At 38.8% G+C, this 22,804-nt stretch overlaps 2 protein-coding genes across 2 annotated transcripts; both read left to right on the top strand.

The window, feature by feature from the left end:
- Nucleotides 1–1,229: 1,229 nt before the first annotated feature.
- Nucleotides 1,230–9,832, top strand: slc6a19a.2 (solute carrier family 6 member 19a, tandem duplicate 2). The gene is made up of 12 exons (XM_008421497.3): nucleotides 1,230–1,609; nucleotides 2,043–2,183; nucleotides 2,503–2,640; nucleotides 2,762–2,943; nucleotides 3,042–3,152; nucleotides 4,727–4,839; nucleotides 4,928–5,056; nucleotides 5,133–5,289; nucleotides 5,381–5,585; nucleotides 5,680–5,839; nucleotides 7,261–7,423; nucleotides 7,534–9,832. Exons 1-12 carry the CDS (start codon nucleotides 1,405–1,407, stop codon nucleotides 7,738–7,740), a joined length of 1,911 nt encoding a protein of 636 aa, XP_008419719.1. The 5' UTR covers nucleotides 1,230–1,404; the 3' UTR covers nucleotides 7,741–9,832.
- Nucleotides 9,833–10,528: 696 nt separating this feature from the next.
- Nucleotides 10,529–22,804, top strand: LOC103472109 (sodium-dependent neutral amino acid transporter B(0)AT1-like). The gene is made up of 12 exons (XM_008421494.3): nucleotides 10,529–11,231; nucleotides 16,259–16,399; nucleotides 16,477–16,614; nucleotides 16,714–16,895; nucleotides 17,156–17,266; nucleotides 17,740–17,852; nucleotides 17,954–18,082; nucleotides 18,178–18,334; nucleotides 19,314–19,518; nucleotides 19,594–19,753; nucleotides 19,852–20,014; nucleotides 20,501–22,804. Exons 1-12 carry the CDS (start codon nucleotides 10,925–10,927, stop codon nucleotides 20,639–20,641), a joined length of 1,947 nt encoding a protein of 648 aa, XP_008419716.2. The 5' UTR covers nucleotides 10,529–10,924; the 3' UTR covers nucleotides 20,642–22,804.

Below are 22,804 nucleotides of genomic sequence, written 5' to 3'. Positions count from 1 at the left end.
GACACACTCTTTCATGCGTGTCTTGTAAATTAATCGTTTCTACTTACTTGCTTACTACTCTTGATGCGAGGAGCGGCCATAGTGAAACGCAAAGTCCGCCTTAAACGTCGCACCGGGGGGCTAGACGTCGTGTAGTTGTGAAATCTGCCTCCCAGTTGATTTTTCAACCTGGGAAGTCAAAATTTCACAGTTCTGAGTACAACTGGAAATGAGTTCACAAACAACTAAATGGCTGCTTTTCCATTGGCAATATCCACAATTCCACATTTCCCAAGTAATTTTACTCAATAGAAACCAATTTCAAAAAACTATTTTTCAGTAAAAAGTTTTAGCGCTGTGATGAGGTGGTTTTCTTTAGGTCGAATTGACATTGGTTTTTTACGCAAATCTGCAACGGAAACACTTTTTGCATCACACGAGTCGCGTGATCAACAACCGGATGTTGCCAGGAAGAAGAAAACAGGAAGTAGCTGGATGATGATGGCGTGGCACGATTTTGAATGTCTTACCACGTGAACAGACTTACTCACATGTGATTTTAATTGTGTTTCTTATGAAATGAAAACATTCACAATTGTGAAGTTGTATTGCCGTTTCTTTTTTTACATTATAGACAAAGTTTTGTGCATATTTGTAACGGACGTTAGTGACTGCAATGTGCCCAGGTTCTTCACCACCATCATCCCAACACAAAAATGTACGTTCTCAAACAAACGTTCTTTCATGAGCATTTAAAACGCAAAAATACTAAAAGACACGAACATCTTAAAAGTGACTTTTACAGACTCAGTTCAAATAAGCCCCAGGTTAACTGGTTGTCCCATCTTTGGTTAATTATTATGAGTGTGAGGAAAATATTTCTTCGCACTCATTTGGTCATGACAAATTACACTACTGGTGAATCTACATGAGTGCTACACATAGTTAGACTGGATATTTGCTTTTTTTATTTAAAGAAAATAAAAAGGTGTCCCTCAAAAATGTCTTAGAATTGAACTTTAGTCCTTCTGTGACTGGTCTTCATAAACTTAAAGCGCAAACTCATCAGCGGGAAGACGTAGCCACCAGCAGCTCCTGTGATGTATTAACCACTATCAATGAGGTGGTGCCGTTTTATTTTTTTTTTCCCCCGTGCATACCTGCTGACACTGCACAGACAGTAATGAGCTACTGATAACTGCAGTTAAGGTGCCAGATGTGGCAGTCAATACCTCACTGACTCTTCCAGCCGCAGTCAGAAGGGACTGAGGACTCAGAGGGAGACAGTCAGCTATCGGCTGTTTCTCACAGAAAAAAAAAAAGGATTCGGCAGCTGGGAGCGTTTGCAAAAGAGTAACAAGTGGTTAATCAGATTTAGGAGCTACATTTTTTTTTTCGTGGGGGAAGTTTACAAAAGGAGACACGATGAAGCTGAAGCTGAAGCTGCCAAATCCGGGACTGGATGACAGGATCCCGTCCCACGGGGACCTGGAGAGGATGGAGAAGGACGAGGCTGGGGACAGACCCCAGTGGGACAACAAAGCCCAGTACCTGCTCACCTGCGTGGGCTTCTGTGTGGGACTCGGCAACGTCTGGAGGTTCCCGTACCTGTGTCAAAGTCACGGCGGAGGTAAGAGGAGAGTCGTAGCATCAGAGACTTTAACGGAAATACGTGGAGTATTTGAAGAGATTTCAAGCATTATTAATTACGTTTTCATAAGAAAACATCATTCCAAGTAAGTTTTTAAAAATAACTTTTAAGTTAAATTTTAATGTCCATTAAGTTTTTGTGTGAAAAACCTATTCAGAAAAATGGATTAATGCATATAAAGTGAAATAAAATTAATTACTCTCATTTGTTCTTATGGGAAACAAAAATGTGAATCATGGTTTATAAAGTAAACTTTTAATCAGGTTTGTTTTTTAGCTGTTTCTACGGGATTGCTTGTTTGTGCAACCCACAGCTAAATACTTCTCCCTTGCTAAAAAGCAAAAAAAAAAAAAAAGAAGTGAATTACTTTGTAGAAACACACAAAATGTGAACTTTTTTTTTTCCTTTTCAGGAGCGTTTATGATCCCGTTCCTGATCCTGCTGGTTCTGGAGGGAATCCCGCTGCTGCACTTAGAGTTCGCCATCGGTCAGCGTCTGAGGAAAGGCAGCGTGGGCGTATGGAGATCCATCAATCCTTACCTGGCAGGAGTTGGTGCGTAAAAAAGAAAAAAAAAACATCAAAGCAACAGAAAAACGTTATTTTGAGTACATCTGTAGTTAGCGGAACAGCTACAAGAAACTTTGTGTCAACATCCCTTTACTATTTCTCAGTTTATTTCTGATCAATTCAGAAATTGTAAAATTGCTAAAATCTCAAGTATAATTTAATACAATTGGGTGTTTCTTATTAGAAGTTATTGTATTACACAGTAACTCCACACATTATGATTTTGAGTTAGAGTTACTTGGTCAAAGCGAAGCTGGAGGGACATCAGTATAAAATGTTTCCCTTGTCCTTCGTTCGCTTGCAGGCATCGCCTCCATGCTGGTGTCCTTCCTGGTGGGTGTCTACTACAACACCATCATGGCATGGATCATGTGGTATCTCTTCAATTCCTTCCAAGACCCTCTGCCCTGGAGCCAGTGTCCGCTCAATGCCAACAGGACGGGTAGGTGCTTGAAGCGGAGCACCCATTTGCTTTTATGGCGCGGGGTAAAACGTTTCCTGCCGAGGCTGTTGACACTCGGCTTCCACTCGACTGATCTTGAGTTTTTACCTCCCCACTTAAGGATACGTGGAGGAGTGCGCGCGGAGCACCACCGTCGACTACTTCTGGTACAGAGAAACGCTGAACACTTCAACGGCCATCGACGAGTCTGGGGGGCTGCAGTGGTGGATGGTTCTCTCCCTCATCGCTGCCTGGACTGTGCTTTACGTCTGCTGCATCAGGGGCATCGAGACGACCGGCAAGGTCTGAAGGCCGCGTTGCATCTGGAAAACTCTTCTACTGCTGTGGCTCCTGTGTCATTGTTCAAACATCCATCATTTTTTATTTTTTTATAATTTAAGGCCGTGTACATCACCTCCACTTTGCCGTATCTCGTCCTCACCATCTTCCTTGTCCGGGGACTGACTCTAAAAGGCTCCACAGAAGGAATAAAGTACCTCTTCACACCAGATGTAAGCGATGTTATTGCCTAGTTACAGAAAAGAAAGAAGTTTGACTATTTTCGATAAATATTGTGACTGGTTTCTCTCAAAATCTTGCTTTCTTGGCACCATGTTAGTGTAGCTGTCTTTTGGCAATGACAGCATTCTGTTTGGCCGAAGGTCATTTTCCTTGGTCTGAAAACTGTCTTCTAAGGGTTTTTAACCCTTTATACTTCTAAAAATGCCAGTAGATTAAAGAGTGAAAGTTTTCATTTCTATGTTGGGTTTGATTTATTCTGCTAATCTGTAGCAGGAGATTGAAGTGACCACTGAGTCTAGTTGCTCCTTTAGCGATTGGTTCTCTCATTTGGTGGCCTTATGCTGCCATTTTGTCAAAAAAAATTGATTGCAGTGTTCACTCATTGCATGCTTATTTATTTCCCTTTGTAGTTAAGTATTCGAAGCAGCATGTAGGTAAATAATGCTAAAAACTATGCTCAGATCTCACATAATGATTTAATCTGTAGGAATTTTCCCAAGGTTTCATGATATGCCTCTTTTCCCATTTGGGGGGATTTTTGTCCTCAGCTAGTCAAGTCTAACGATATATTTTCTTTATTTTTAAAAATGAGACAAGGCAAGACATATCAATGAACATTCTGGTGCAAATATGTTTGCTTACAGCCAGGGGGATATCTTTCAATCCTAGTCCCATTGGCAAGAGATTTTGACAGATTTTGAGAGCCTATGATTCCTGCCCAGCTAAATTTCATTTTTAAATTTCTCATTAATTCTCCCAAACACTCTTTTGTTTTTATGCGTATGAAGTGAGCTAAGTTTCTGTTTGATACAAAGTCCAGTCAGGAGTTAATAGACCAATTTAGTTTTTATGGCTATCAAGATTGTGTTATCTGATTTACTGCTATTTTAATAAATGATCCACTCTGAAGTTTACTAGGCTTTGTGCTGCGGATAAGTTTTGAAATATTATTTAGTGTAAGCTATTATTCGAGTTAAACTCATTGACAGATATGGACAATAAAATAACTGACTTAATAGCATTTATTTCCTGGCTCATCTATCAGATGGTGAAAGATAAAAGTTGCCACCTGCAACCTTATATTTACAAGATGGCCATAAAAGTGCTATTAATCGTATCTGGACACAGCCTGCATTTCCAGAAATGAACAGCAATCCTGCTACCTTTGTGATAATCTAAAAATAGCTTGAGGTACATAGTTAAATTATAGAAGATTTAAAAAAATGTTTATACGTATTTATCTTCATGATAACAAAGAAAAGTTTCTTGACATGCAATGGTTTACCTATACAAGTACAAAATGGACATTAGAGTGAAGGAAATCACAACTTGTGTGTACAAAATGGATCTAAAATTGTCAACCTGATGTCACTTAGAAAGAAAAGCAGCTCATGTTATTTAGCAAATTCATCCACTGGACCTCATCTTTCCTGTTGTGTTAAACAGTTAATCTTCTAATTTAGATGTGCCATCAAACCTACTCATTAAAGACCAAGGAAAAGTTTAACGACATTCTAGGAAGTAATAGTTTTTCCTAAGAATTTTTTTGATATATTTTTTTCAGGTAGATGAATTAATGAATCCTTCAACCTGGCTGGATGCAGGAGCCCAAGTGTTTTACTCCTTTTCTCTGGCTTTTGGAGGTCTCATCTCCTTCTCCAGCTACAACTCTGTGCAGTAAGTGAGCTGGCGGTTCAGTCAAAACGAGGGGGAGGTATTTTCTCCAGCCCACCTCACACCAAGTCCCTCACAATGCTCATTTCAGCAACAACTGCGAGCAGGACGCTGTCCTCATCTCCATCATCAACGGCTGCACCTCGGTGTACTCGGCAACGGTTATTTACTCCATCATCGGCTTCAGGGCGACACAGAAATATGATGAATGCTTCGGAGAGTGAGTCAAATACTTCCAAAGTGAGCTTGTTTTATTCAAACTGGATTCAAATGACACCAAGGTGTTTTTTTTACAGCAATATCTTGAAGCTGATGAACGCTTTCAACTACCCCGAGAACAACATCACACAGAGCAACTACAACGAAATTCTGACTCACCTCAACAACACGAGTCCAGATGTCATCCAGGGATTGTCCCTGCAGATCTGCGACATGCAGACTTTCCTTAGCCAGGTAAGACAATGTGCATTTTTCCATTTTTACAAAGAAAAAGAAAAAGAAGTCTTCCATGTATGGCAGAATAATGGGGTCTGTGTTTCTTTAGGGTGTGGAAGGAACAGGACTGGCCTTCATTGTCTTCACAGAAGCCATCATAGAGATGCCGATTTCCCCTCTTTGGGCTGTTCTCTTCTTTATCATGCTCTTCTGCCTCGGCCTCTCCACTATGTTTGGCAGCATTGAGGGTGTTATAGCTCCTCTGCTGGATCTCAAACTGCTACCCAGGAGTTGGCCCAAAGAAGTTATCAGTGGTAATTTTCTCCTAGTTTCGTTGATCAATGCAGTCAAACTTTCTCCATATGCAATCTGATGACAACAGAGTGACAAATTGCGTTGTGTTTTCAGGTCTGACGTGCTTCGCATCTCTAGCTCTTGGGCTCATTTTCGCTCTTCGCTCTGGGAATTACTGGCTGGCTCTTTTTGACAACTTTGCAGGCTCTATTCCGCTCCTGGTCATCGGATTTTTTGAAATGATTTCTGTTGTCTACATCTATGGCATGGACAGGTGAGTCAAGGGCAGTCAATTGCCCACAAATGTTGATATTTCTACCATAGGACGTTAAAGGTTTCTCTCTTCAGAAGTCAGGAAATGGCTACAAGATGATAGCTACTAGCTGAACCTGCCCATCTCTGCAGTCAGAGCAACAGATTAGAAGTTTTAAAAAGCTGGAGCTATAATAAACATGGATGGTCAGGGGCGCCAAGGGTATCTTTATCTCCAAAGATCACTCTGTACAATTTTTTTAGGCTTTTTACAAGTTATATTACCTTACTTCAACATGCATGAGCTAGCCAACAGTAATTTAAACTTTCATTGTCAGAAGTGCACCAAAGTTGGCTAAAATGTTTATATTATCACTCAATATGGGATTTGTCATCCCCCCAATAAGGGTAGCTTGGGGTCTCTGTGGAGGTCCACGCTGTAGTACGTCGTCATGGCAATGGCTATCCTAAAAAACAAACCAAACGGCACGTTTCTGCCATGCTGACAGGTACTATAATGCTCCCAGAGTGTGCCACCAAACACTCAGATAAAGATAAGAAGGTCAGACAATGAGCAGAAGTATGACATACAGTGAAAAGATATCTTCTATTTTCCTGCAATAAAGTTAATAAATAAATAAAATTGCACTGATTACTTAATGATAACTCAATTCATAATTTCTTTGGTCAACAAAGCCTGTCTGTTTGTCAAACACTTAATTATTCTCCAAAATGTTGCCAAAATTGTGTCTCGTTATCATGAACCCTCTGTCTCTCAATCATGATTTGGATATTTTGCCACAGTCTGGATTCAGAAATTGTCCATTCAAGATTTTTGCTACAAAATTTGCCTGCCTGGCCTGAACATTTATTTATTTATTTTTAAATGGGAAATTCACGCAAGACCATCGATGAACACAGTGTATTTATTATCTGAATGACCAAAGTCAAAAGTACTGCCATAAAAAGAAAAAAAGGCTGAGACTAGTTCTAGTCAGTGGTGGTGTCTGACGTTCAGTAAGATGCTTTTACAGTCCAAACAAAGCAGGAAATAGCCAAGTGTTATATTCTGTCCTCGTAGGGAAGATAATGTGTCAGAGTCATCGGACGAGAGATAAGAAAAGTACAGAATGTGTCTTGCAGTCATTTGGAGAATGTGGAAAATACGATTTGTGTTTCGTTTTGTTGTCCCCACCTGGGTTATGAGTTCAGAAAACATTTGTTTTTAGCTGTTACTAAAAAGGTAATAGAAGCCTATAAACATGTAAACATTTTTGAAAATCTTTAAGCCACACATTGTAAAATGTCATATAAAATGCAAAGATGTTTGTATCTAAATCTGTTGAACTTCTTGAGATATATTATCAGAAAAAAACAAGGTTGACTTTTACAACTTCCGTCACACTCACCTCCGTGCATCTCTCTGTTATTGCTTTGCAACAGGTTTAATAAGGACCTTGAGTTTATGATCGGCCACAAACCCAATATCTTCTGGCAGGCGACGTGGAGAGTGATTAGCCCCCTCATCATGATTTTCATCCTGATTTTCTACTTTGTCACCCAAGTCACAAAGGAACTCACCTATCTTGTCTGGGACCAGGAGGCGGTAAGTTTGGCACAAATATGCAAAAAAGAAAAATTCCTCCCAACTGTCTTTTCTTCTAATTGTGGTTATAGGCAAACCTTGGTTTAATAAATCTTCTGCTCTACTTACAGGAGAGCTTCCCCACCCTTGCTGAGCGTTACTACCCACAATGGGTCTACGTCATGATCTTCATCCTGGCTGGAGTTCCCAGTTTAGCCATCCCCGTCTTTGCCCTTTACAAGCTCATCCAGAGGAAATGCTGCAAAAAGGACTACGACGATAGTACAGTGGACACAATCTCTGCCAAAATACAAATGAGTGACAAAATGAAGCTTTAGATAAATGTACTTCTTTTGGCTATTTAATATCAACAAACTTGTAAATTATGTTTATTGGACTTTGCTGGTGTGTTGTAATGATGCAACAACACGCCGATGACTCACTGTTATCTTTGAAAGGCAAAGATAGAGACGACTATATACTCCACAAGAACAGAGAGGTTTGTTCTCTCTGCCAGGGCTGCAAGAACAACGTCCACGTTCTTTCACATAAAACCCTTGTGCACAACTTCTAGAAAACCATCATAGTTTCCCCAACAATGTCTGTCAAGAAATATCATGGAGTTGTAAAAGCAGAACCACGTCACTTCGTTCTTGCATCCTTGGGAGAGCAAACAAATGGCTCTGTTCTTACAAAGCATGTATAGGCCTTACGTTTTAGTGTTTTTACTGAAGAAAACATCCAATTATGCCATGCAATGACAGCAATAAATGTATTATTGACTAGGTTAAGGCATGAAGGGATTGTGAATAATACACTTACGCAGTATGAAAACGTCGCGCTGTGTACAACATTGGCAATACAAACAGCATGAGCGGCTTGGGCTTGTGCATGAAGATGTACTTAAAGACAAACTAGTTGTATCTCTGTATGCTAGTACAGAATAAACAGTGAAATGAGACACTGAGCTCTGTAGAACCTTTATTTTTTTAAAAGGTTGGGATAAATAAGAATTCATCTAATGGGAAAGTCACATAGCAAGTCACATAGTACAAACAAACTGTCTGAGTTGATGAAATATCAGAAACATTGTTGTAAGCACGAAATATATTGATCTTGTTTGTGGGTTCTGGTTGATTTGAGCGGTACTGTTGACGTTTGGGAACCTAGTTTGTAAGATGAACTGGGGTTTCTGATTGGGGAGGAACCATGTTGTTCAGTGTTTGCCCCAAGCATGAGCGGCTTTCCTCTCTGTATTGTCCATGTGTTGGCTTTGCAGTAGGGGGTCAATCAATCTAAAGTACATCTTTCACATTGCCTGCTGGATATATGGGTTACCCCAATAGAATCATGAATGGGTTTAGTCATGAACAGAATATGGGGGGATATAAAGTAATACATGATCTGTTTGGTAATATTGCTTAGAGTACTAAAAATTGAGACACTTTGAATGTTTGGTCAAAAATCATTTACAATATTTATGAGTCACATCAGCTGACTGTAGGTTACCAGCTCAATTCACGAATCATTTCCAGAGAAGTAGTTTGTAGTTTGATCCTTTAAATACACCAAGTATTTTTCTAGTTTGGGAAATTCTCTTTTAACTGTACCTGTTGAAATTGCTAAAGAAACACCAATGTCTATTTTTGACTTCGACAAATCTTTGCAGTTCTGTTTTATCTACTATTAAAAGTAACATTAAATGTTGGGTTTATCCAGGTATTCTCCACTTTCTGCACATTGTATTCTGTACTAAACAAAAGAAACTGGAACTCATCTTGTTAACTGAAAACTGGCATCATCTTTGTTTGCATAGCCAACATTTTGGAGGTTGTGTGCTAACCCTAAACGCTTCAAGTGCTGTTCCAATAATAGGCAACAAAGCTTAGCTAAACCTAAGCTAGGTTTATTAAACGTCAAGAATTGAAATGCCAGAATTTTAAATGTTTTTAGAGTGAATACTTTAAGCTAATAAAAATCAGTTTGTTTTTAAGCTAGTTCAGCTGCTTGTAGCTCAGAAACAGCAATTTATGATATATTTATCTAGTGAGCTCCAATGCAAAAATGCAATAGACATAAAATAATCTTATTTCTATGTCTTATTTTGATATTGATATTGTGTTTAAATTGTTTTTTTCTATGTTCAAAATTATGGTTTAAATATTGTACATAAGCTTTTTAGATGGATAGTTTCTGTTGATACGTTTGAGCACTACATAATGTTTGACATTTCTGTGATTGGAAAAATATAAAATGACTTTGTCGAAAGGGTTTACATTTTTTTATTCACAGCTTTACAAAAATGAGTCCCCATGTTAAGATATTTCAGGTCGCACGTATACAGTATTGCCGCTCCACATTTACAGTTGATATATGTGCTCATTTGCTCAGATGTAAGTCAAAAATAAAAATACGCAGAACACAATGAAATAGTGGTTGTGCTTCTTAAGCATATGTTGCAGTTGTAGAAATTGACCACAGTAAACATACATTCATTACGCCTAAAAGGAAAACATTTATGGGGGGGGGAATTGCAACATTTAAATAAGCGCCAAAAATGAACAAATATATGTTTATATTAATATTTTAGTACACAACTTTTCAAATAAAAAAACAAATTTCCTTCATGAACATCAAGCTCTTCGTCAGGAAGAACTTCACGGAGCAGCGTTGGCCCCGACGACTGAAAATACATTTATGATCTGCTGCTGCTTTAATAGAGACCAACAGTACCAAAAACAGCATCAGTAACTTATACAATATTGTATTATTATGTAATACTTGGATATCTGGTCATTTTGATGAAAACTTAAATAGACATGACAGAAAAGCGTATTTCAATGATTATTATTTAAATTTTCTATTAAATTAAATTAAATAATGGCATGCAAAAGAAATGCATTAAAATTCCCAATCATCAGACATTAGATGTATTTATAAATTAAGTATTTGTATTTTCTATAGTAATTTTAATTCTGCTCTGGAAGATAATTTAGTTGAATTTGTGTGCAGGTTAAAAATGTATATTAACTTTAAAAAAAACATATATACCAAAATAATGACATAGTTTATGAAAACATTTGAATACAGATTTCAAATAAAAATTCGGTAAATGTAATTATTAGCATTTTTTAAGAATCTAATGTCACTCATTGACAGATAATTGTTTGGTGTATATTTTATATATTATTAGTTTATGTAAGTTATTATGTGAAATGTTTTCTTAATGGCCTGTTTAGCACTCAAAACATATATAAAATATTAAATATCTGAAGATAATAGATAGGGCTGTTAATTATTTAAAGATTTGATCAATAATTACCTTTTGACTAATTGAAATCATGCTCTTTTTGCCCTCAACATGTTTTTTTTGTTTTTTTCCCAAAGTTTATGAGTAATCCAGTACTTTATTTGTAGCTCTTTGCATGAAAAACCACTGAGTGCTCAAAAAATAAATGCAAAGCTTTGCTATTTGTTTATCTATTCATGGAGCAAAGTAGTAAAAGACCATAAATTTGTGTCATGACCGCTGAAGGCTGCTGTGTAAACAGCGACTTGTGTGCACTCCATCTCCTCGCTGCAAGCAGGCGGCAGCAGACGCAGACCATTGGTTTTACACGCGGCTTCAGCATGAGGCTGGTGCTCCCTAACCCGGGCCTAGAGCTCCGGATCCCCGACTACGACGACCTGGAGAGGATGGAGAAAGAGGATGTGGAGGGGCGGCCCCAGTGGGACAACAAGGCCCAGTACATTCTGACCTGTGTGGGCTTCTGTATCGGTCTGGGGAACGTGTGGCGCTTTCCTTACCTGTGTCAGAGTCACGGAGGAGGTGAGTGATGTGAATAACGGACTGAAATCTGATCGCATGACGACGCACACTAATGGTACTTTTTTTTTTATCTAAGAGGCTGAAATGCTGACAAAAAAGAAATAGCTGGAATTTTCTTCCTGTGAAGAAAATGACTGGTCCAGTGAACCTACACAGATGCAAAGAGTTAATAAATCACTTATGGACGACGAGTGCAAAGCACTTTGTTCATGAATTTGCCATGAGGTTATTTTTAATTATTCTCAGGCTTTAGATGCCTTTATTAATTAGATTAAAGATAATCTACGTGTGTGTTTCCATTGCATTTGATTTAAGCGAAATTAATAATGACGCTGCACACTGAGCCACAGGAATTAGGAAATGTTTTAAAAGCAGCAGGCTCTATCATACGTTATTCTGAGCTGGACTGAGTTTCATCTGGGTTTATTATTTCAGTTCTTCTGTAACTGATGTCTGAAATACTGACCAATAGCATTAATTTAGAGATTAAATAAGCAAATATGCCGCATGGAAAGGGAGCACTTCATAAGAACAAGCCCTTGTTACGTTCTACACAACGTCTAATCTTTATAGTTGTTCACGATTAGCTGTGTCTGATTACCGATCTCTGATGTGTCCTTTTGTTCAAACAGACGCGCCATAAATAAACGCTGCCTGTACCTGCGAGGTGATGGCGGCTTCCTGTCGGCAGTATCATATCTACACAATAAATCCCTAATTCCTCACTTTACACTGCATGAAGCCTCAGTGACCAACTTGGACAATGGCCTGGGATGACCTTTGCCTCACTGTCTCATTATCAAATAGTAGCACCAGGTTGTCAACACTGATATTGACATTTCAAACAATCGCTCTCCAGTTGTTCGGATTCTGATTAATGCTCAACATTTTTATGGTTTCTTACCATGTTTTTATATATTCTGTATTAGGGATTGGTTCCAATTAAATTCAGTAGATGAAAGAACGTACGTTATCACAAATTAGCAGAGATTATTTTCTAGTCCTAAACAAAAAACACAACAGTTTTTGTCATCCCTCCTTTAAGAATCTGCAAGAGAAAAAAATATTTGTGAAATTTTGAATTTGAGTGCAAATAAAGTTGCACGTATAACAGGGATGGGATCAGCAGTTTGCGTTGTATTAATAATAATGCAAAACGACAGAATTGGGTAAAAAAAAAAATTGAACTCAAATTAACAGAAAAGAACCACTTCAATATATTATTAAGGAGAATTAAAAAGTAACTATCCAACAAATTGCTGAAGTAAGAGTAAAGAGAACTGTATGTGTAGTTACTGACTCCCTGTTTGACTGTTTTGCCCAAAAGGGCGTAATTTGACAAAAATAAAACGCGTAAAAATTCTGTATTTTAAAGACTGAAATTAAAAATAAACAAATTCAAAACATTAAGGAATTCAGGTAGAATATGTGTGTGTTTACAAACACACACATATTTCCCAATCATTTCTTTTCACTATAAAGCATTGGAAACCAGTGTTTAAATGTTTGAACAGGACAAAGTACCTTCAGTGGCAATAATGTTTACAAGGTGAATCAGTGTGAACAGGAAACAGTAAATGTTTTTAAGGGTCAAATGGCGAACGTCCAGTCTTGTCCAAACTGATTAGATTTTATAAGATGACACAACAAATGTCTGGACTTTTAGCTCGTTTGGATGTCAAAGAAACATTTTAGATCTGGTATTTGAGAGACTGCTAAAGTGCTAGAATAGCAAAAAAACATGAGTTATGTGATCTGGTCAGTGGTGGAGAAAGTACTCAAAAAATTTACTTAAGTAAAAGTACAAATACACAGTCAAAAATGTACTTAAGTAAAAGTCAAAGTACCACATTAACATTTTACTTAAGTAAAAGTAAAAAAGTACTGGTTTTTAAAAATACTTAAGTATTAAAAGTAAAAGTACTCGCTGAATGCATTACCTAATCGCTAATATCATTAAGTGTGCCGATCGTATTTAATTTTAATACATCAGAAATGTGCCATTTTAATAAACACTACCACAGATTAAACATGTTCTTATTGTGTTTATTCTCTGTAACAGTTTAGACTTAGATATGTGATTCTATGAATCATAATTTCAGGGATGGAAACATTTTGTCTCCTGTCCTAACATAGCATGAACTTCATTAGTCACATTTATTTAGAAAGAAATCTAACTGAAAGGGGATGTAAAGAAGGTGCGGGCGGGGTGGAGGACATGCAACCAAGGAGCCATGTAGCAGAGTTGTAGTCAAGACCACCGAACCCAAGACCAAGACCAGCGCCCCGCACTAAATGACACAATAACATTAAGTTTACCTATCAAAATTGGTTTTCAGATTGATCTGAAAGATCCACATTCCCATAAAAACACCTAGATATTAAATACTTAGAACTGAAATATATTTAACCAGTATCAATTAAAACTCATTTCATTCTGTTTTGCTTTCATCGCTGTGCTACAATCCGCAGATGTCTTCTGCTATCCCTAGAAAAATAACGCCCTGGCCAGTTGCCCATGTCAGAAACCACAACTGAAACATCGCCATTAACGGTAAATAACGTTCAACTATGAACACTGTCCAACGGCGCAACAAGTAACCAAGCAGAATGAGCACCGTGACTGTTCTCATCCTCCCTCCCACTGCGATGTTTGCCACCATGACAGGAGACGAAATCAATCAATGAGCAATGAGCATTGAGCATGCTCTGCGTTCATACGTTCAACTTTTACTTATTCAGCGATTAAATAAATGTGTGTATAAAAAAAATTCCCTTCTCACCCTCCGCGGGTGGTCTGTTTCATCCTCTGAGCTCGGGTCCTCTACCAGAGGCCTGGGAGCTTGAGGGTTCTGCGCAGTATCTTGGCTGTGCCTAGAACTGCACATTTCTGGACTGAGATGTCTGATGTTGTTCCTGGGATCTGTTTGAGCCACTGCTCCAGTTTGGGGGTGACTGCCCCGAGGGCCCCGATGACCACAGGCACCACTGTGGTCTTCACCTTCCAGGTCTTTTCCAGTTCTTCCTTGAGGCCCTGGTATTTCTCCAATTTCTCATGCTCCTTTTTCCTGATGTTGTAGTCACTTGGTATTGCTACATCCACCACAACGGCTTTCCTCTGTTCTTTATCCACCACCACAATGTCCGGTTGGTTCGCCATTACCATCTTGTCTGTCTGGATCTGGAAGTCCCACAGGATCTTAGCTCGGTCATTCTCCACCACTTTTGGGGGTGTTCCCCACTTTGATCTCGGGGCTTCCAGTCCATATTCTGCACAGATGTTCCTGTACACTATGCCCGCCACTTGGTTATGTCGTTCCATGTACGCTTTCCCTGCCAGCATCTTGCACCCTGCTATTATGTGCTGGACTGTCTCAGGGGCCTCCTTGCACAACCTACGCCTCTCCAGTATATATATATATATATATATATATATATATATATATATACACTGCTCAAAAAAATAAAGGTTTTAACACTTAAACAACACAATATAACTCCAAGTAAATCAAACTTCTGTGAAATCAAACTGTCTGTCCACTTAGGAAGCAACGCTGATTGACCACGGGGACCCTCGTCGGGTCAATATATACCTACTGCAGTGTACACAAGAACAAAGAACGGCTCTCAGTGAGGCTTCAGTCCTTAGGACTTAGTAAAGATCCGTCCAGAAGAATCGGATCGTTCCTGAATGTCATATCACAATATTGCAGACTTTGGTCACAGCGTTGTCCCATATCTGCGACACCTCAGTCAACACCTCCACACAATAATTCAGCGCATGAGTGACAACTTTTTTTCATCAGATGCAACATATGTGTCTCTGTACAGTTAGCTTAGCTAGCATCACGTCCACGGATCTTACCTTTCTTTAAGCTTTCCTTCCAAGTGACGCTAAAAGTTGGACAAAGTCCCCACCGTCTGTGAAAACGAAGCGCTGCTGATTTTACATGTCGCCATATATTATGATTTATGCAGCTATTATCATTACACAGACATCTCCTCCCGCTCAGAGGAAACCACTGCGCATGTCTGGAGCTCCGCGTGCGAGTAAAGGTGGAGCCGATGGGTGACAACAGACACTAAGTCACGTTATTGCTTGGATTTTACGGCGCCACCTTAAATCCCTAAACGTCACATTTTAACGGAAAAAAAGCGCAACGCGACTTGGATGTAACGAGTAACGCGACTGTTTGTAGAAATGTAGTGAAGTAGAAAGTACAGATACTTACTGTAAAATGTAGTGGAGTAAAAGTAGAAAGTCCCCATTATTAAATCTACTTAAGTAAAGTACAGATACACGAAAACTCTACTTAAGTACAGTAACGAAGTACTTGTACTTCGTTACTTCCCACCACTGGATCTGGTTTAAATTGGTGACAATGTGGCCAATCGATGAGGGCAGCCTAATTCTATGCTTTGCACTCTGAGCAAAGTCATTATTTGTTATTTTACGTTATATTTTGAACTCCTATTTGCACTTTATGAACCATTTGAAATGAAATTAGCTGCAGTTTGTTTTTTACAATCAAACTGCAACTAACCCTGATAGCCTGGTTTTTGACTTGACCAAGATAGTCAACCTATTATTTTTGTCAGTTTCAGTTTCTCTATTATTTATTTTACATTTGACGGTTATAATCCTAATGGCACTGTTGGGTTATTTTTTACCAAGCTTATGAAGCTATTGGTGTATTTCAGTGAGCAGTACCAGTGCAAAGTTATCAAATGAATTTGCAGTTCAGTACCTTTATGTCTGTGTTTAAGAAGCATTTTAAGTCAATTCAGCAGCACTTTGTGTATCGGATCGGTATCGGCCGATACTAAACCTCAGATATGTGTATCGGTATCAGAACTGGAAAAAGCGGATCAGTGCATGCCTACTTTTAACAGCTTATTTTTCCTTTCATCTACCATCCAATAAGCATTCCACTGAGAAAAGTTTACATTTAGTCATTTTTCGCCTCAAAATTCGAAATTATAGAGAAAGAAAAGTGTCAGCTAGGATTGACTGCTACCTTTTCCAGGTGCCTTTCTGATTCCCTACCTGATCCTGCTGGTGCTGGAAGGAATGCCTCTCCTGCTGATGGAGTTCGCCATTGGTCAACGTCTGAGGAAAGGCAGCGTCGGGGTGTGGAGTGCCATCAGCCCCTATCTGACTGGAGTTGGTGTGTACAAAAAAATACATACATGACATTTCAGTACCTTGACTTTGTGTTACATCTGTCATGATGTCTGCACAAAGGTATCGCCTCCATGTTGGTGTCTTTCTTGGTTGCGTTGTACTACAACACCCTGATAGCTTGGATCCTCTGGTATCTCCTCAACTCATTTCAGCAGCCTCTACCATGGGCTCAGTGTCCACTGAATGAAAATGGGACAGGTATTCAGTTACACCTTTTCAGACACCCCCTGTCCACATCACAAGATACAAGATATCATTACTGACTAATTTTAATGTTTGTTTTTTTTCCTTATTCAGAATTTATATCGGAATGCCAGCGGAGCTCCACTGTGGATTATTTCTTTTACAGAGAGACTCTGAATACTTCTGCCTCCATATCCGAGTCTGAGGGAATCCAGTGGCCAATGGTGGTTTGTCTGCTGGCAGCATGGACAATTGTTGCGATCTGCTGCATTAGAGGGATAAGCACTTCAGGGAAGGTGAGTTCATTAAAAAAAATAAAATAAAAAACATGGCAAATTGTCATTCATCAAAGAGAATGAGGCAACAGTAGATGAGATGAGTCTGATCAGAACCAGTAGAAAGCTTCTATACAAATGTTAACTTTTGTGACACTTCCCCCTGCTGGTGTGGAGGTTCAAATTCAACGTAGCAGCCATTATTGTTTGTTTCTGCCTTGGGCCGACCATGCCCTCTAATAACCACTTATCGCAGGTTTTTTCTCTCATCATGACCTCAGGCGGTTTACGTCACAGCAATCCTGCCTTACATAGTGCTGGCCATCTTCCTGATCCGAGGAGCAACTCTGAAAGGTGCCGTGAGCGGGATAAAATTCCTCTTCACACCAGATGTGCGTTTTATGCATTTTTTTGTTTTTTAACAAACCAAACATTATTTTGTGATGTCACGGATTGATGCTACAGGAGGCGAGAGCAGATAGCGCATTTTTCCCCAGTGGTTTTCCTGATATAACAAGTTTGTCGCTTGCGCAGTTTTCTCAAGATAGCAAGTTAATTTCCCGTTTCTCAAGACAACTACTTAGTTTTCCAATGTTTTCATCAAAGTAATGAGTTAATTTCCCAAAGGTTTTCTCAAGGTAAGTTAATTTCCTGATGCTTTTCTCAAGATAACGAGTTCCAGATGGTTCACGAGTTTTCTCGAGAAAAACCTGAAGAAACTTTGTCAGTCATGTCAAGGCCTTTAGTTTTTTTGTGAGATCACGAGATGATTGGTGCGTGTCTTAAACCTTACTCCGTCTTTCAAATGAAATTTGGAAATTAACTCATCTCGAGAACTCATCTTCACTGTCTCTCTCTCTCTAAGGCGGAGGAGTTGATTAAACCAACAACTTGGTTGGATGCAGGAGCTCAGGTGTTTTACGCCTTCGGTTTGGGATGGGGAGGCCTCATCTCCTTCTCAAGCTACAACCCTGTTCAGTAAGACGTGGACATTTTGTGGAAATGGTGCATCTTTTCTTCCCACCACAGTGCAGTTTCTGAGTCTCTTCCCTTTTCTGTACACGTCTTTCCCCCTCCAGCAACAACTGTGTGCAAGATGCTGTAATCCTGTCTGTCGTAACTGGACTCACGTCGGTCTACGCTGCCCTGGTGACCTACTCCATCATCGGCTTCAGAGCCACTGAGAAATACGACACCTGTATCAGTGAGTAAGTACGGTACGTTTTGTATACAACACAAAAAATAACCAATGCTTTAATCGCATCTAAAACGATTCAAAATTCTCCTCTGCTTTTCGTTTTAGAAACATTGTGAGGTTATTAAATACGTTTGATCTTCCTGAAGACAACATCACGTCAAGCAACTACGATGCAGCCTTAAATCACCTAAACAGCTCCTATCCCCATGTCATGCTTGGACTGAACCTCCAAACCTGTGACATGCAGAAACTCCTCAGTGAGGTAAACTCTTAAAATAAAAGAAAAGCCATTAGGGATTCACCCAGGAATCACCTTCGGATGATTTTATAAAATGATTAGGAGCTTAATGAGTCAAATATTTTAAAATCTGATTTTTTTTCTTGATTAATGAATGCAACAAATTGTTAATAGTTTATGCAAAAAGTGAGCTTCTTCTGTAACTGAGGGAAGAAGACTTGGAAGATATTTTCTTCAAAATGTCATCGAGGTGTTTAAAATCAACAGAGGATGCATAAAATCTATTTGAAAGGAACGACATTTTCTGATTTAAGCTTCTACAACAGTCGGGTGCTGGTTAGTCTAATCAACAGACAATACAGAGGGAGCTGAACACAGAACCCTGAAAAGAACACAAACAGAACACAAGAAAGAAGCTAAACGACAAGGAATTAACCAATAAGACAAGACTTTGACCACAATAATGGGCAGGGAAAGGAACTGAATATGGAAAGCCTGGAAACGTAACAAAAATCGCAAAATGATCATAACCCAAATGAAAACTAAAACACAAACATCTAGAACAAGAAACATATGTTCTTGTTGACGAGACTAAAACATTTTTAGGAACATTTTTCCCGAATAAATTTAGCATAAATATAGAATTTTGTTTCCAAAAAGCCACATGTGTAAAAGAATCTTATTATGTTTCCAATCTATCTATCCATCTATCTATCTAGATATATATATCTATCATAAAATATATCTTTCTATCTATAGATAGCTAGATATATTAATTTATTGCTTTTTAACTCATAGAATTACTTTAATTCAAACAGAATTAATTAATTATAGCTTTTACATAAAATTTGAAAATGTCTTAAATTTGTGTTAGTAGGCCAAAATTTGATAAAATCTGGAGTCCAATCCACAAGTACAATCAGTTCATCTTTTAAAAAAATACATTAGATTTTTTTTAAATCCTATAAATAAAGTGATGATCAATGTGTGCTTACTCGCTCAGGGAGTGGAGGGAACAGGTCTGGCCTTCATCGTCTTCACTGAGGCCATCACCAAGATGCCCGGCTCTCCTGTCTGGTCCGTCCTCTTTTTTGTCATGCTCCTCTGCCTGGGACTCTCCACGCTGTTCGGGAACATCGAGGGAGTGGTGGTTCCACTGAAAGACTTGCAAATATTTCCTAAAAAATGGCCCCACGAAGCACTCACTGGTAACCCGACTATTTCCAGAAGCATTCGTTGCCTTTGAACACGACCTCCACTGGTTTCCTTTACGTCTGTTTCAGGGCTGACGTGTGTCGTTTCCTTCATCATCTGCCTGCTGTTTACGCAGAATTCAGGCATTTATTGGGTCTCTTTCTTCGATAATTTTGCTGGATCAGTTCCTCTGCTGACCATCGGATTGTTCGAGATGATAGCTGTTGTCTACATTTACGGCGTAGACAGGTGACTTGACCTTTCCAAACTATTCACTCAAGATATTGTCTTTAAAATGCATCCAAGTGTGCCAGTTATTGTTAAAAATACATTCTCTTTTAAAACAGGTTCAACAAGGACATAGAGTTCATGGTTAGACGTAAGCCGTCAATCTTCTGGCAGGTTACGTGGAGAGTCGTCAGTCCGCTGATTGTCTTCGTCATCCTTGTTTTCTATCTGGTTACTCAAGTACAACAGAAGCTCACCTACTTAGTCTGGGACCCCAACTCTGTAAGATATGAAACTCTGTGACCAAGTTATATCTGGTCATTAAAAGGAACGGGCAAAGCTGGGTTCGTTTGAAGTTGGGTTATTTGGACTAGTTTTCAGTGGTCTGCACCTTACCAGGGGTAAAAAGCAGTCAACATGTTCTTGGAGAATCAAGGCGGTGTTCTCGTGAGGATGTCAAATCATAAGCTCCTCTGAACACTGTCTGCTCTCAATTGCAAATTAATATAATCTAAAATGCCACTAACACAAATCTTTAGCGGAAGCTTGACAAAAAAAAACAAAAAAAAAAACGTATTAGGTTGTCTCACCTTCTGTTATTTTTCCGTGAGACAATCTTGTTTAAAAGTTTGTGATTGATTTAAAAGTTTTAAATTTACAGCAGTTTTATCTCCTCTATGTCTCTTCCTTTATGTAAATAATTATAATAACGTGTATTATCGACATTTCACCGAAGTACGCGCTTATGATAAAGTTTTGTGCTTGCAGGACGTGTTTCCGGCTCTGACGTCAGTGGAGTATCCCTCGTGGATCAACGCAGCGATCTTCCTTTTGGCAGGAGTCCCCAGCCTGGCTGTGCCTGCGTACGCGTTATGCAGATGGATTTATGTTTTATGTATAAAAAAATAATTTTCAGATATTAAAACCAGCTATGTTTTTTTTTTTTTTAAAGTCATACATTTCACCTCACCTGTGCTGCTTTGGTTAACATGTTAGCATTGGCACCACGCAGACTCTGTTAACTCCATTTCAATGTTGATCACAACTCTTACAGAATTTTTTTTTATATTTAACGGTTTTAGTAAAAAAAACAACAACTTTGATTTCAATTTTCTGTTGATTCATCTTGTTAAATAAATTATGTTAATTTTAATTGCCGTTTGATTTATTTTGTTACCGCAACATGTGAATATGCTTACAACGTAAGGTCAGCTTGGTGTGTTGCAAGACCTGAAATTACAACAATAATAATCTTATTATGCAAATATTCACACAAAACAGCCAGAAGATGTAGTGCATAATCTATGCCAAAAGATGGTGCCCTAATGCTGAATGAACATTAATAATGAGGTCAGAGCATCACAGAAAGACAGCTGTGATTTATTTTTTATTTTTTGCAGAAAATTCACTAGCCTTTTATAAACAAACCCAGCTTTCCAAATAAACAATGAAAAACATTCAAATAAATAAAGATTAAAAGGTTTATGCTCGTAAAAGCAGCAAATTATTGTGGAATGGAAGAAAAAACATACATGGTGAATAACGCCTTTTTGTCATGCAAGGTGCCTCAATATGGCATTTGTTATGAATGGGTGCTAAATAAATACCTTCAGTTAAACCAGCGTTCATGTTAAACATCTCGATTTGGTGTGCGATCAGCGTCTGATTTAAGCACAAACATGGAAGTCATTTAATTCAATCTCCACAGAAAACACAGGGCTTCACTTATAACGACCTACTGTTTCATAAATACAATAATCAATAGAAAATCACAATGAAACTTTGTTTGAGCTGCACTGAACAGTTGGTTTTCCTTGTCAATCCAATGTCCTGGTAATGATTCACACACTTAAAGATAAATGCTAGGTAAACTGACACACTTGACATGTATGTTCACACACTGGCATGTAATAAAAAGCTTCCTTCATCACTGAGTGACTTATTATGACTGTGAGGATTCAAAGCCAGAGTGTGAGCTGGGACTTATATAACCTGGCTCCAGAATATGTTTGTTATTCTCACATGCACAATGTAAAATGGAACTTTGAAGAGTATCAAATATTAGCTGTTTCTTCAAGCGCACTAGTTTGAAAATGTCGTGTGATAACAGTAAGGCTGATATGTTAATCAACTCAGTAAAGAACAATCAGTTCCACATGACTTGTGGGTGACGAGTTTTCTTTGTGGAACCTGAATTTAAGCTTGTATCCAACCTTAGGTAATTTAAGTACAGTAAAGGCTATATGGTCAAACTTGCTAGCAAGCTGGTTTTCTTAACTGTGAATGATTTGTATAAGCCAGTGGTGTCCAAATTCAGCACTCAAGGACTGGTAGATGTTTCAGTTCTTTTCCTGGTTCAACACAACTGAGACAAATGATGGCTCGTTAGCTGACCTCTCCAGAACATCATGACATGCTAGCTAGAGCGATTCAATTAGCAGTATTAGAGCAGGTACACATCTGAAAGTGGCAGGACACCCCTGAGCCAAGCTGTGTGTTTTTCAGGGCAAAGACTTGCATACTATCCTATTTCATTCAATTTACATATTTATGTGGGCCCCCATATGGGTTTTGTTCAGTCGGATGGGCAGAAAGTCAACCCGGGTCGACAACAGGGTTTTTGTGAACGGGTTTGGTTGATTCAATGCAACACGTAATGACAAAACCATTTGGTCACCTTAGGTCTATACTGGGTCTTTAAATGGTATTGAGAGAATTGCTTCGAATTGTACAGCACAACTAGAACTCAAACCCACAGCTGCAATGAATCAACCCATATGGGTCCCAGACAGGCATAACCACAACTTTTAAAAGTTGTGGTTTCAAAGCAGCTATAATATTCTGTCATTTGTTCTCATTACATTTTAGTTTGTCTAAAGTTTCGCAGTCTTGGTGTGAAAGCTAAACTTTCATCTTTTTAAGGGAGGATTGTTTTTAAACTAAAGTTGGTAAGACACAGCCGGTATGTATATAACAAAGCCCAGTACAGCCTCACCTGCGTGAAGAGCTGCAGTTCCAGGGTAGAACTGACCCTGACCCTTCGCAGGACCACAGTGACATTTAGCCACACTA

The sequence above is a fragment of the Poecilia reticulata genome, chromosome 11 (assembly GCF_904066995.2).
Source record: "Poecilia reticulata chromosome 11, P_reticulata-male-v2, whole genome shotgun sequence".
Classification (NCBI taxonomy): Eukaryota; Metazoa; Chordata; class Actinopteri; order Cyprinodontiformes; family Poeciliidae; genus Poecilia; species Poecilia reticulata.
Note: the sequence above shows the minus strand (reverse complement) of the source record. Positions and strands in the feature narration are given on the sequence as shown.